The 14,739-nt window shown below is 53.5% G+C and overlaps 1 protein-coding gene across 3 annotated transcripts; it reads right to left on the bottom strand.

The window, feature by feature from the left end:
• Window positions 1–6,088: 6,088 nt before the first annotated feature.
• On the bottom strand, window positions 6,089–12,603 carry LOC130832850 (keratin, type II microfibrillar, component 5). Of its 3 annotated transcripts, none has more exons than XM_057701770.1 (9): window positions 12,184–12,603; window positions 10,325–10,533; window positions 9,682–9,742; window positions 9,441–9,536; window positions 8,636–8,800; window positions 8,245–8,370; window positions 7,619–7,839; window positions 6,879–6,914; window positions 6,089–6,396 (listed from the first exon to the last, which is right to left on the bottom strand). In XM_057701770.1, exons 1-9 carry the CDS (start codon window positions 12,601–12,603, stop codon window positions 6,210–6,212), a joined length of 1,521 nt encoding a protein of 506 aa, XP_057557753.1. In that variant the 3' UTR covers window positions 6,089–6,209. The 3 variants fall into 3 exon arrangements, with proteins under 3 accessions (XP_057557753.1, XP_057557752.1, XP_057557755.1); XM_057701769.1 differs by having other exon boundaries at window positions 6,089–6,403; window positions 6,883–6,914; XM_057701772.1 differs by lacking the exons at window positions 9,682–9,742; window positions 10,325–10,533; window positions 12,184–12,603 and adding an exon at window positions 9,743–9,796 and having other exon boundaries at window positions 6,089–6,403; window positions 6,883–6,914.
• Window positions 12,604–14,739: the final 2,136 nt, after the last annotated feature.

The following is a 14,739-nucleotide window of genomic DNA, read 5'->3' as shown; positions in this document are numbered from 1 at the left end:
CTTTTCTCCCTCAGGCCCAGATGTCAGTTTAGGGATTGCCCCTTACTGGGAAGCCAGAATTAACTCTCCAGTTTCCTTCTCATTGGGCTTATGACTTACTCTTCGAGTGTCAGCCCTGGGTTTGGACTTCTTACCACCTCCATTGATTCCTCCCTCCCTGTAGTCCAGGAAAGCATGTAAAGGCTTCTTGATATAAACTGCTTAGTCATTTTCTTCCCCAACTAACTTCAGGTTAGTAGACATTTCCTGAGAACTGACCATGTGCCTGGCCCTCCAGGCAGGGACCCAGGTAGGCGGTGGCAGTGCATGTGTGCCGCCCAGTGTTTTGCCCTTGGACAAGGGTCTGTGCGTGGCCCCTCAACATTGGGGGCAGCAGGGGAAGTGGGGCTGGGGCTCTGGGAGGCTCCTCACTTGATCTGAGAGATTGTATGTTCCTCCAACTATGCATATGTCAGGATGGAAAGACTGAGGCTAATCTTCCCAGGTCTTTATTATTGGTGGTTTGGAGTTCTGTTGTATTTGGGTGATTCCTGTATAGCTCCTCTCTCTTGGTGCATGTGATTAAATGTCCATGGCAAAGGTTTTCTCCTAGTAACCAAGTCCATGCCTGCGCCCTTCCTGTTTTCCCTGATTGTTTCAGTGCTTCTCCAAATGTGGTCCATGGACCACCATGGATATCAGGATCCCTGAGGGGTAGGGGGTGGGGGAACTTGTTAAATATTCAGATGCTGGGCTCTATCCAGAACTACAGAATCAAAAGTTCTGGAGATGAGCTCAGGAATCTGAATTGAAACAAGCTCCCAGGTGATTCCTTTAAGAACTAAAGTTTGAGAGTCACTGGTTTGTGTGCATGGCTCAAATAATTCTGGCCGTGGAGGTGACATTCTCTCTGATTCTCACGGGATCAGATTCATCTCTTTGCCTTTCTCCTCTGACTTTGTCAAAAGGTCGGGGGCGATCTGGGTCACCCATGCCGGGTGAGGTGGGGACAAAGGCAGAAAAGAGGAGGAGAAGGGAGCCTATGTTCACAAGCACCAGCTAAGCGCCTGGCACATCATATGTGTATTTCACCCACTGCTCACAGCAACAGTATTATCTTCATTTTACAGATAGGGAAATTAAGGCCCAGAGAAGTTAAGGAACTTACTAAGGTCACACAGCTAATCCAGGATCCAAACTGAGGTCTAGGGAATGTTAATGTTCATATACTTTCCACTGCCTTGCCTCGGTTGTTCCTTCAGAATAAAATCATGGCGCATCAGAATGCGCCTGGATGAGGGGTTCTAACTGATCCTACCTTATGACACTCTAGAGATAAGGGATGGAAGGTGACATAAAGGAATGTCTTGGAAACGTTTGTAGAAACATTTCCCCACAGCCTCTGCTCTCCAAGAATCTTAGATAGACCTTATTACGGGGCAGTTCACACATGCCTCCTATGTGGGATCCAGAATTAAAATTCAGACCTGCGGCGGGAGGACTTTTGCCCAACGGCGTGGACAGGGTCAGTTGATTGGGGACCTCTGTCTCTGGCCTATTCCTGAACTGACAGTCCCCAAGAAGTCCCACCAGGGAAGTCAGTTCAGAGTCCCCTCAGATGCAACGTATGTCCCCCCTGAATGTGATAAGATGGAGAGAGGGGTTTCTGGTGGACAATCTTCTTTCACTTGTTTTATAGGAAAAACTCTTACTTCTCTCACCTTATATTATTTGGGATTTAAAAGAAGACCTGATTGGGTAGAAGATACTTTGCCACAAGAATATGAATCTGACCTCAAGGTATAGAAAAACCTTTAAGTAGTTCTCCCTGGCCATGCCAGGGATGGCTTCAGAAGATGTCCCCAGGGGGCACATGGGTCCCCTGGGACCCTGGGATCTTTCCCCACATGGTCCTTAGTGTGGTGTCCCCCTAGTCTCTGCCTCCTGGGCTTAGAGGGTCCTGCAGCTTGGACACAGCACGGTCTGGACTCCACCAAGTTTGAGTAGGGAAGAAACTTAGGTTCAAAGGACCATTAGATGTGCTCTGCGGAGGGAAAGGAGTTGTACCAGGCCCCTGCTGCCTCAGGATGGGGCTGGGGAGGGGGAGGCAGTAGAAATGGGTGAGGGTCTGCCTCTGCTCTCTGATGGTGGTGGTGGAGGGTGCATATATGCATGTTTGTCCCTCCTGGGTTTCCTCCATATTTAATGCAAAAGCTCATCCTCTGAGTGCTGCTTTGACCCACTCCCTTCCATGGCTACTCACCTCTCACCGCCACGGTCCAGTAGCACCAAGGGAATAAGAGTTGGGTATCCAAACAAGGGGTGATTCCCAGATGGTCATTTCCAATGTCCATGTCCATTCCAAAGAGGGTGACACTTTGTGATTTCCTTGGTCATGTACTTAACCTGCATGTCTCACCATGCTTGGCGCAGGTGAGTAACAGCTCCAGTTTGTATTTCCCAAGATCCCAAGGACTGAAGCAGGGAACAGTGGGCAATACTAGGACCAGGAGAAGGAGCAGCCTGGCTGTGGGTGTTTGTGAGGATGGTCCAAAGCAGAGGGGATTTGAGACTTGGTGGAAGAGTGCTTGTGGCCTCCAAAAGGAACCAAGAAGACCCCAAAGCCCAAGCTTACCTGTTTTTTTTTTAAACAGATAATAAACAGCATATATTTAGAGTGTACAATTTGGTATCCCAATCTCCCAATTCATTCCCCCCCAACCTTCCCCACTTTCCCCATTTGGTATCCATATGTTTGTTCTCTACATCTGGGTCTCTATTTCTGCCTTGCAAACCAGTTGATTTGTACCATTTTTCTATAGTCCACATATATGTGTTAATATATAGTATTTGTTTTTTTCTTTTGGACTCACTTCACTCTGTATGACAGTCTCTAGGTCCATCCATGTCTCTACAAATGTCCCAGTTTCATTGCTTTTTACAGCTGAGTAATATTCCATTGTATGTATGTACCACATCTTTTTTTATCCATTCATCTGTTGATGGACATTTAGGTTGCTTCCATGTCCTGGCTATTGCAAATAGTGCTGCAATGAACATTCAAGTGCATGTGTCTTTTTGAATTATGGTGTTCTCTGGGTATATGCCCAGCAGTGGGATTGCTGGGTCATATGGTAACTCTATTTTCAGGTTCTCGAGGAACCTCCATACTGTTCTCCATAGTGGCTGTATCAATTTACATTCCCACCAGCAGTGCAAGAGCATTCCCTTTTCTCCACACGCTCTCCAGCATTTACTGTTTGTAGATTTTCTGATGATGCCCATTCTGACCAGTGTCAGGTGATACTTCGTTGTAGTTTTGATTTGCATTTCTCTAATAATTAGTGATGTTGAACAGCTTTTCATGTGCCTCTTGGCCATCCATATGTCTTCTTCATTATCTGGTTTTTTGAAAGCATTATAATCAATACTTCCTTATCCTTTGGAGATCCTGTGTATTTTGGGGAGGGGCATCGAATGTTTGCATAAGAGTAGAATATGGACAGAAGGTCTGATTTTCTCTTGATGGAGGTCTTACCTTGGTTTGTAGGGTTTCAAAAAAAAAAAAGAAAGGAACCCAGGAAAGAGCTCTGGAACCACCCACACGGGCCTACTTTATTGTTTGGGGCCCTTGCTCTTCTGGCTTGTTCTTCATCAAGAGATTCAGACCGCTTGACTTCTCCTTACCTTTTTTTTTTCTAATGAAACTTTAACCCTCAATTACTTTTGGAGTGTAGCCTTGGTTTTCTTCATGGAATACCTCTTTTCTCAGAAGAGAGCTGTGAGAGCCCCAGAATCATTTGAAAAGAGAAGAGCTTCCTCTGCAGTTTTTCTATTGGCTGCAAGGAGGGTGGAGGGCAGGGAAGATTTCATCTTCATAAGCTGATGGCACCTTGGGCTTCCATGCACACAAAACATGGAAACTTATTAAAAAGCTTATCAATATCTCCCAGCTCCTGGTTGTTTGACTTTTCAGTGCATGGTGTCATATTTTGGGGTATCAGATTTGGCAGTTACGCTTGGCCTAGACTCATGGTAACATCAAGGTGTTTTCCCCGAGCACAGACTCACTGCAGTGACCCAGAACCACAGGAGGTTGTGGGCTGGAAAAGGCTCATCTCACAGACCCCCAGGCTGACACGCAGAGCATGGAGGCCACTTCTTGCCCAGTGTCTTACTGAGACATGGCAGTGCCAATGCTCAAATTTTATCTGATGTTTCGGCCCTGGAAATTTAACCTTTCCTGTGGGTGAATGATGTGCCTTAAACTGAATGTTGGCCTACTGTGATTATGACCATGCCCTCGAGGCCCAGAGAGATGGTAGAAAGAAACTTGGAGGAGGCCTGTCTGGTGTCAGCTGGCAAACCTCAAATAGCAGCACCTTGAGCACTCAGGCCACCGGTGGAGTTATAGCCCTTTGCACCTGAAATGAGGGTTCATCAGAACGCACAGGGCCTTAGTATCTCCTCCCACGGACAGGCTGGGGGATGGGGCAGCAGAGGAGGCCAGCAGGGGGACATCTGCCTGGAATAGTGACCAGTCTGTTCTCCTAACAGAGAAATGGAGGTGAGTCCAAGAGGGCTGATGTCTGCACCTCCTGCTCTACCAGCTGCCTGAGTTCATCCAGCCATCCCAGGCCTGACATGTTCTGGAGCTCCATCCTGGGACTTAGTTGGGGGTCAAAGCCAGGAGGACACACTTCCTGCCTTCCAGGAACATCCAGCTTGATTCAGTGTCCAAACACATCCAGTGACATCGGTGGCCATGAGCCACAAAGAACCAGAGATCCTTCGGATTTGAGACACTGTGAAGCAGGAAAGGGGTAAACTGTGTGTGTGTGGGGTAGGGGCAGGAATGGTAGGGAATTGGGGCAAAGGGAGCATTGAGCAAATGCAAATGGGAAGAAGGGTGTGGGGTGGCCTATGTGTCCACGTGGGATGCTCCTGGGAGGCTCCAGAGGGTGGACTTGTCTCCATGGGGGGGAGCCTGCATCTGGGAAGAAGAGCATCTGAGCGGAGGGGCTGCACAGGGCTGATGAGCAGGTGGGGAAGAGATGGAGGAGCCTGCGTTTGGCATAAGGAGCACATGCATATGTTGAGAAGTGGCTTGAACCAGGCAGTAGGGGATGTGAGCGATGGTGAATTTGGGATTCTGGCTGCTGGGGGGTGGGGTGGGGGTGGGGAGAAAGAGGTCATGTGGGGATGTGGAGCTGTGGTCCAGGCCTGAGGGGTCTGAGCTGGAATCAGGCCATGGAGGTGGACAGGAAAAGGCAGAATCACTGGAGGGATGGGAAACACGGCATGGTGCTGGAGAACACTGGCCAGCTGGAGATGGGGCAAAAGGGTGCCAAGTGCACGCTGCAGGGCACAGACACTGTCACTCACAAGATCACATATCTTTGCATCGCATCAGCATTTATTGAAACACAGGTTGAGACAACCCAGAAGGCAAGGCACCCACAGACAGTCATAACAAGAGGAGGAAGACCCAGGAAGTGGCCTCACCTCCATCCCACCGGCTCTGCATTGGACAGATCCCTCCTGCACCAGCAGGGGGCGATCTGGAGCAACCATGGCGTTTTCTTTGAAATGTATAAAGGTGTACCGAATAGCAAGACCTGTCTAATGTATAAAGGTATACTGAATAGCAAGACCTGTCTAAAGTCAAAAGAATTCCCCCCATAATGGGCCTCTCACCTGGGAGGTCACAGGAGGAGTTGGCTGGAGCAGGTTAACCCAGAAGAAGGCAGTCAGTCAGAGAGACAAGCAAAACACAAACAAAAACGACCAAGGGGCAATTCCTTCCTGCAGAGACCTCCCCGGCCAGGAGAGGGGAACTGCTGGGAGGGAGGGCGGCTTCCTCTCTGATCGTCAAGTTGTGGGAGACCTGGCTGGTTGGTTAGGCTTATTCCTTGCGCCAGAGGAAGGCCAAGCTTTTAGGATGTCCAGCCGCCCTGGGTGATTGGTAGGGTCCCAGAGAGCTTGGTGAATGCTACAAATTGGCCGCGGATATTTAGGAGTCAAATGGGAGTGGAGTGAAAGGGCTGGGAATGACTCGCTGTAACTGACGCCTATGGGAGAACCAGGAAACAGCTCCCTAAAGGAAGGTGGCAGAGAGCTGTGGAGGGTCTTTCCCTTGTAGGAACACGTGGAAGATTCTGGAAGCAAGCACACATTTTTCCATTCACACAGCATTCCGTGCTGGGGGGATGCAGGCGGGGCCTTGGATTCTAGACGAAGCGGACAGATCGGGTGCTCCCGCAGCTGAAGCTGGAGATGCGGGGCTGACAGGGGGCGCAGGAGTCCGGCGCCATCACCGAGATGCTGCCCCCGGTGGCCACGGGGCCGGAGGCAATCTGGCAGCCCTGGGTGGTGCTATAAGTGAGGCCCCCACAGGTGACCCCACCGTGGGAGCTGCTGACGCCTGTGGGAAGAGAGGAGACAGGAAGGGCTGAATGGCCTGCCGTGACCTGGCCAACCCCAGGACCGGCCCTAAGGGACTTCTGCCCTGCAGGACCTTCCTCCTCCTCGAAGGGGTTTAGTGGTTCACAACTCAGACCCTGTTCCTCTCAGCATCTCAGTCTTCCGGGGCACCCGGGCGAGAAGCAAGCAAGGATCCTCAGACTCAGAGGGGCAAAGCTGCCACGCCTTTTATTTCCCCGGCCTGCAGTTTCGCATCTCCACCAGTGGAGAGCGCTCAACCACGCCTTCATTTAGTGCTTCCAGGGAGGAGCGAGGGAGGATGGCGGGCGAGGGACGGGCGGGGGCGGGGGCGGGAGGCGGGCACGAAAAGCCCCCTTCCAGGCCAGGAACATTTTAGGTTCCGTGGGTCAGGCTGTCAGGTTGAGATGTGCCCATCAACAAAGAATGTTTTCTAAAAGGGGGTTTCAAGCAGATACTTACAGACATTCACGGAGCCCGCACCTTCGCACAGCCTGCGGGGAGAGAAAACTCTGTTAACTCCGGGCCCTGAGCTGGATTCCTTGAGGCAGATGGTTGCGGGCAGAGAAGGCCCTCCTGTGTACAGATCCAACCCCCAAGAGGAAGGAAGCGCTCCCCCAAAGTCTGCATTAAATGCTCACTCTGACTGTTCTCTGACCGCAGAGACAAGGTCTTCTGACGTTCAGCAGGGGTGAGTGAGGTTATGAACCCCACCTCCTGCCGCCAATCGGAATGACTCCGCCCACCCTGGAGAGGTCGAACCCAGTGCAGCAGCGTGTGTGAAAGGGCTTGGTGCCCATGAAGAGCTACAGCACAGAGAGTGCATCGTCCTTATAACGCACCCGCCTCTGGGCCAGGCCAAGCTGCCGCCTCCTGTGGGAAGCGACCGGAAGAGAATGGGTTTTAGAGCCACGTGTCTTGGGTGCAGGTTCTGGCTCCTGTGGTTATTAACTGTGCGGCTTCGAGAAAGTCACTGAATGCTGGGCCTTATTTCCTTAACTTTGGAGGGGAAAAATGATACCTACCTTGAGGACTTAGCACAGGCCTAGTAAGCATTCAGTAAATTAACACTATTATTGAAGCTTGCGCTGTACAAGCAGTGGACAGAGATGCAGCTCACACCTGGGCTCAGGGAAATTCACTCCCAGAGGACCAGGGCCTCCTCCTTCTAGACCCCCAAGGTCTTCCTCAGCCCCACCTCTGCTCCTCGCCCTCCAGCAGATGCCTGTAGGTGGCGATCTCGATGTCCAGGCCCAGCTTGGAGTTCATCACCTCCTGGTACTCCTTCACCAGGCAGGCCATGTCCTGCTTGGCCTTCTGCAGGGCCTCCTCCAGCCCCGCCAGCTTGCACTTGGCATCACTGAGGGCCGCCTCGCCCTGCTGCTCTGCCTCGGCCACGGCAGCCTCCAGTTTGGCCCGCTGTGGGGAAGGAGATGTGAGGATGAGCATGAGAGACAGAGAGGGTTCAGTTTGGCTCCCCTGAGCTGAGGGAGCTAGGGCAGGTGTCCCAGAGAAAGGATGGGTTAACTACCTATGAACCGGTAGCTAATGGAACTATGATCACGAAGGAGGAGATGGGTGCTTTTCACCATCTCTCCCTGGTGGTGTTGTAGGGTACCCGGGAAGGGGATATCAGTGATACGGCTCATCCCAGCTTCAGTGCTGTGTGATGTGCCAGGGCCCCTGTCCTCTCTCTGGGACTCTGCTTCCTCATGGGCACACTCTGAGGCCTGATTAGGGCCAGGCCTTTGCTCTCCTGGGGGCAAAGGGCCTGGTGCTGCAGTCTGCCTGTGCTGGGTATTCTAGCCCTCCCGAAACCCCTACCTGACACTTGGCATTTTCAATCTCGGCCGTCAGCCTCTGGATCATGCGGTTCAACTCATTGATCTCGTCCTTGGAGCGGCGCAGGGTCTCCCCGTGCCGGATCACTGTGGCCTTCATCTCCTCGCTCTGGGGGGACGCGAAGAGGCTCCTGAGGCTCAGGATGGGACATCCCATCCATTCAGGATAACATGGATGGTTGTGCAGGTTGTACAGTGCTCAGCCTGTGCAACCGTCCATGGCAGCCCCACCCTGCCACGCAAATTGAGATCTGTCTGTCCTTTTCTTACCATCCCTAAAGGTCAAAATCCCCAGACAAAAGAAGCCTTTTCTAACATACGCCTTGCATCCTTCCCAATGCCATGTCTAGGAGGCAGTGTCCTGGGCGACTCACCTTGGTGTGGTACCAGCTCTCAGCTTCAGCCCGGCTGCGGCTGGCAATATCATCGTATTGAGCCTTGATCTCAGCGACAATACAGTTCATGTTCAGGTCCCGGCTGTTGTCCATCTTGACGATGACTGAGGTGTCTGAGATGTGGGCGTTGAGGACCTGGAGCTCCTAGGGAACCAATAGCCAATGCATTTGGTTCTGGTGCCTGGTCTGGACCGTGTGCTCCACCCCTGGGGGCCGTGTCCACTCCCTGGAGGGGGCACCGGTCACGCACGATCCATGACTCCTGCTCCCTGTCATTTGCATACAGGTACATCTTTAGATAGCAGAGCTGGAAGGGGCTCTGGAGGTCAGCTGGGGACAGCCTGTTACTTAACAAATGGGGAAACTGAGGACCAGGGTGTGTAAAAGGCCTGACTCAAGTCATTCAGCAGGGGGGTTGGGGTCTGAATGCCAGAACTAGTGATCTGTCCAGGAATTAAGACCCCTCTCTAACTGGAAACCCACCCTATCCCCCTGCACCTCCCCCATGTACATGCTTTCATACCATGTAGAGACCAACACACACACAGACCAGCACACAGGCACACACACGGCAACATCAGAGGCTCACAGGCACAGAGAGGCCCAGGCACGTCCACGTGCCACAGTCTTTGACAGCCACACAGCACGCCCCCTTGCCTGTGTGAGCATGTTCTTCACACGCTTCTATCACTCAGGGGGCAAACGCACACACAACAACCCTCCCCGCCCAGGTCCCCACACCTCCTCTCCCCCCTTCCTGGCTGGCTGGCAGGGTTCCCCTCACCTCGTCATAGAGGCGCTTCAGGAAGCTAGACTCCTCCACCAGGGCCTCCACATTGGCCTCCAGGTCTGACTTCCGCAGGTAGGCACAGTCCACGTCCTGGCAGTGGGGCGAAGGGGAGGGGGCGTGCGTATGGGAGGGGGCCCAGGGAAGGTGCCTCTGGGGGGGGTGTGGGGACGCACTGTACTGGAGGTTCATGTGCAGAGGCTGCCCCTCCCCCCTGCCCCGTGACCAGCCCCCGCACCTTCTTTAGAACCAGGAACTCGTTCTCTGCTGTGGCCCTCAGGGCCACCTCCTCTTCATACCTGGGTGTGGGGGAGACAAAAGCCGGAGCTGAAGGGTCGGAGCTTGGCAACCATCCCAGCTCCAGGGCAGGCTCTTCGGGGGTCCAAAGGGCTGAACTCTGCAAACGTTATCGTGTCCTCTCCTTGGTCTATTTTGTGCATTGTGCGTGGGCTAGCCCTGTCCCAGCCTGGCTTATTCCACCCCAGTGCCGCTGCCTCTGGGATGAGATCAGGGAATGAACACTCCATCCCCCACGTCTAAAATCATCTTTGCATCCTAGATCCAAAGAGAGCTGGTGCCACAGGCAGGAAGGACACAGAGCCCATATCATGAAGGTGAGCAGGACGGGGAGAAGCAAGAAAGCTGTAGAACCCCACTGGGTCTCCTTACTCCCCTGAAACCAGGTCTGAGACTCTTGGGCCTCCAAGGGGTTGAGGTGGAGCCAAAGAATCTGAAAAAACCTAGCCCCCTGCGGGCCATCCCCTTGGGTCCCAGGCAGCCCCTGCTGACAGATGGGCAGGAATCTCCACGAAGCTGCTTCAAGAGGGTTGTGGGCAGAGCCTTCCCACTGTCCTTGTTGTCCCGGGTCAGGGCACACTCACTTCTTCTTGTAGCCCTCCAGCACCTCCTGCACGCTGTTGAGCTCCGAGGCCAGCCTCCCGCTGTCGGCCTCCACACGCTCAGCCTCCCGCCTCAGGGTCTCGATGTAGCCGTTGAACAGCGGCTCCAGGTTGCTCTCACAGCAGCGCTGCTTCTGGTAGAACTGCCACTTGGTCTCCAGCAGCTTGTTTTGCTGCTCCAGGAAGCGCACCTGCCGCCCAGGGTGGGAGAAGGAGACTCAGGAGGAGCCTGGGGAGGTGACGGGGTCCCCAGAGCTCCCTCTGCCTCTGCCCCAATGCTCTCTGAACAGCCAGGGCCAGGCGAGGGCTGAGCCATGGTGTGTCTGTGACTCAGGGGGCCTTGCTCCCAGCCCCCTAGGGAGGCACTGCGGGTGTGAGTGCCCCTGGCTTGAGGCCAAGGTCTGATTCAGGTCCCAGGTCTGCCGCTGCAATGGCAAGTTGTCTAACCTCTGGGTGCTTGGTTTTCTCATTTCCAAAACAGAGATCATAATAGTGCCTTCCTTAAAATTGTAAAGATCGAACAATTTACTACACGTAAAGTGCTTAGAACAGTTTCTGACACACAGTAAGTGCTCAACCAATTTAACTATGACTTTAATTACCAGTTGTTCTTCATTTATTCATTTATGCAACAAACATGTATTGAATGTTTACTATGTGGTACCAGGGCTTGTGCTAAGACACACATACACGCACATCTTTGTCTACGTCTGTACCAATCAACTGTATTCAATTCTCACAACCCTTTGGGGGGAGATCTTACTTCTCCTGTAGTACAGAAGGGGAAACAGAGACCCCAAGGTATGAAATGACTAACTTATAGTCTCATAATTAGTAAGGATTCAAGATCTCATGTCCCTTGAGTCCCCTTCACCTGCCTGTCGCCACAGTCTGTCCAAAATGCTCACTAAACTCTCCGCTTCAATTTGTTATTCAAAATATAGAGATGATAACATCTGCTCCACAGAGTCACTTTGGGGATTGAGATCACTAAAGAGAAAGAGACAATAAGAAGGTCCCCCTGTTGCCCTGTCACCCTTGATCCCAGACCCCAGAGCCTGGTCCTGTCTCCTCTGCCGGAGTCAGGCCTCATGGACACAGGAGGAGCCAACATAAAGGGAGGTGCAGACAGAGGTGGCCTCTTTGGGAGGCAGCCCCACGGCAATTCAGGGTTTCTCACGCTCTGCATTGGTGGGGCTCCTTCCGCCAGCCTGGCAGCCTCCCCTTCCCCATTCCCAGCTCTGCCTGCATGAAGGAGGCTGCCAGGCCTGGTTGGTTATCACACCTCCTCGGCCACTGCTGTCCTTGGAAAAGAGTACTAACAGCAGACGTTTATCAAGCGCTTACTAGGTGGCAGCACGGTTCGTGCACGCACCCCATGAATCCTCACGCCGAGCACGTGAGGCCGGTTCTGTTATGCGGACAAGCAACCTGTCTGAGCACTGGCACTGCACACGGCAGAGTGAGGGTGGGAGGCGGCGTGGCTCTGGGCAGCACCCCAGCCACATCCGGAGCTGCCCTACCTCAGGCCTCTTACTCTCCCCACTGCCTCCCACCCTTCCAGCAGCCAGTGCCCCGTGTTTCAGCGGCAGCTCTGATATTCCCCTGTTGTCTTGTCCCGGGAAGCGCACACACTTTAGACCATGGACTCAATTTCTGGACCACCGTGGGCATCTGATATACTTTGCTGGAATTAAACCAGAAGATGGATCCTTCCGGGCATGTTGGTCTGCATTTCTCTCCCTCTGCTGGATGCCATGGTGACTCCCCTTCAGATTAGGACCTTCCCGAGGGGAGGGCAGGGCTGGGGCCGTCTCTGGGCCACCCCAGGCCTCACTGACCTTGTCGATGAAGGCAGCGAACCTGTTGTTGAGATACTTGATCTGCTCCTTCTCCTCGTGCTTCACACACTGCGCGTTGGGGTCGATCTCCAGGTTGAGGGGCGTGAGGAGGCTCTCGTTGACCGACACGGTGGTGATGCAGGGCGGGCTGGGGCCGCACACGCCGCCGGAGCGGTACCCGAAGCTGCGGCCGCAGGAGCCGGCGCGGAAGCCGCTCACCGCTATGCGGGGCCCACAGGAGCCCAGGGCGGAGACGCTGCGGCTGCCGAAGCCCGTCAGTCCCCGGTAGCAGGAAACCCCGCGGTACCGGGCGGCGCTGATGCAGCAGCGGCTCCCAGTTTTGGGGGCCACAGCTGAGCACGAGCTGAAGGTCCTGGTGACCCCACATCCTGGGCTGATCCTGTAGGAGCGGCACGACATGGTGTGGGTCTGCGAGGATGGAGGCTAAGGGCGCAGGAGTGTCGAGGACGGCGGGTGCGCTGCTTAAGATGCTTCTGGCCCCTCTGATCCTCCCTGGTCCTTTTATTGGTGGGAGAGCTAGGGATGGCTGCATAAGAGGAGTGAAAAGTCATTTTATGTTGTTTATTGGCTTGGGGAATTTGCCAGCAACTCCCCAAGGACTCATCTTAAAGGTAAGCTCAGTGGCGACTCTGGGCCCCTGTAAAAGTATTGAAGATGTTATTAGGGATACTGTGCGTCTGCACTTTTCATCTTCAAAGCTCGTTTACATACATTAGGTAATTAATTTTCTCCCAGTCTCCTTGTGAGATGGTCTCAACCCACACCTAGAGACGGGTTTGAACTCCACAACAGTCTGAGGTGGCTGGGTGTGGGGTAGGGAATGGGGCCACCGTCTCGGGAGAGAAGTTCTAGGGTCCCAGGTTGGGTGAGACCACCAGAGGTCATCACCTCTGTCCTCTTGGCTCCACACTGAACACATTCTCAAGTAAATCCTTCTGTTTCAGGGGCTGATAGATCAGGTGAGTCCAAACACACGCAGGCAGCATTGTTTGGAGGTAGTTCAGGTCCAGAGGGGTCATTTTGACCATGCCCTCTGCAGGACAGAAGGCTGCAGCACATGGTCTCTTGGAACCTTCTGGATTCCAGCCTAGACAGTTCCGTTCCAGGGCCTTCATTTCTCACCTGCAAAATTGCACACCACTCACCTCTCAGTAGCCACAATAAAGGCCCCTTGCGGATAATGGGGAGACTCCCTTTCACCACTTTCTCCCACTTGGCTGAAAGGATGGGAGAAGCCAGTCCCGGGATGAGCTGGCTGCTCCGGACACCGTGCCTTGGCTCTTTAAGAAGAAACAGGTCCTGTGAGTCTCACTTCCTTGCAAGACCACCAGCCAGCGGAGGGGCTCATCCTGTTTGCCAGCCCCGGAATTGTCAGCCCTGGAAGATGGTTCAGAGACTGCCCTGCACAGACACGGGGGTGGGAAGGTGGCTTTTCCTGTCTCCTCGGACGCTGTGATTCCTGGCTCCCGGGGGCTCTGAAATCTTCACTCCTTCCCGTATTGCTGCTTCCCCGTGTGTCCTGGGGCCATTTATTAGGATAACGATGGATCGTCTTTAGTGTTCATTGAGCACAGACCTGGAGATGTGGTCTGTGCCCCAGGAAGGCTAGCCAAGTCCCTGAGGGGTTAGGAACTTCAGGAAGAAGAGCAGAGGAACTTCTTCTGAGGGTGACACCCCCTCCAGGGAGCCTCCCAGAACTGACTGCTATTTCTGTGCCACTGTTCCCTGAATCCTCCCTCAGACACCCCACGTTCTGTCCCGGGTCTGCCCTTATATTCACATCTAGGTCCACTGCAGGTCTTTGCCCAGCACCAGGCTGACGGGTTTCTATCTCCACATCCCATACCTGTCCTTCCATGTAGGGCAGAGACCTTGGGTAGGTGAGGAGCAGGTGGCCTCACCAGCTGGCCCCAAATAATCTTCAGATCATCATCACACACGGTGAAACTGCGGGCATTTAGCAACCTGGGCAATGGAATCCAAATCAGAAGATCTGGTTTAAGTGTCAGCTTGCACACTTCCTAGCTGTATGGCTTTGGGGAAGTTCTTAACCTCTCTGAGCTTCCGTTTCCTCGGCTGTAATGTGGGATTCATTCTTATCCTCTGGGGTTGTTGTGGGGGGGGGGGGGATTACATGGATAATACACAAGAATGTGCTTTGGGGACCAAAAGGGTCTGTATAAAGGAAAGGGACTCTGGTTCCCCATCAGAAACATCCCTGCCAGCCCCTGCACCCTCTCACCCAGCAGAGAGTGGGCCTGGTCCTTGCCCCGCCCACAGGCGTCACCTCCTCTGCACATTTATGATTTCATTATCCTTTCAAGGCTGCTTTTAATGTTTTCTTAAACCTGATTTCACTAGTATAAAAGTTTGGGGTGAAGCCTGGGGTGGAGAGGGGAGGCTGTACGGGGGAGGATGGGGGATGGTTTCCTAGCCCCCAGCACGCCGTGGTGGCCCTGCTGGCCTGGGCCCAGGGATGTATTCTTGTGCCGTGGACAGTGAGCTCCCTGACTGAGGATGGTGTAGACCTGGGAC

Source organism: Hippopotamus amphibius, chromosome 12 (assembly GCF_030028045.1).
Source record: "Hippopotamus amphibius kiboko isolate mHipAmp2 chromosome 12, mHipAmp2.hap2, whole genome shotgun sequence".
Classification (NCBI taxonomy): Eukaryota; Metazoa; Chordata; class Mammalia; order Artiodactyla; family Hippopotamidae; genus Hippopotamus; species Hippopotamus amphibius.
Note: the sequence above shows the minus strand (reverse complement) of the source record. Positions and strands in the feature narration are given on the sequence as shown.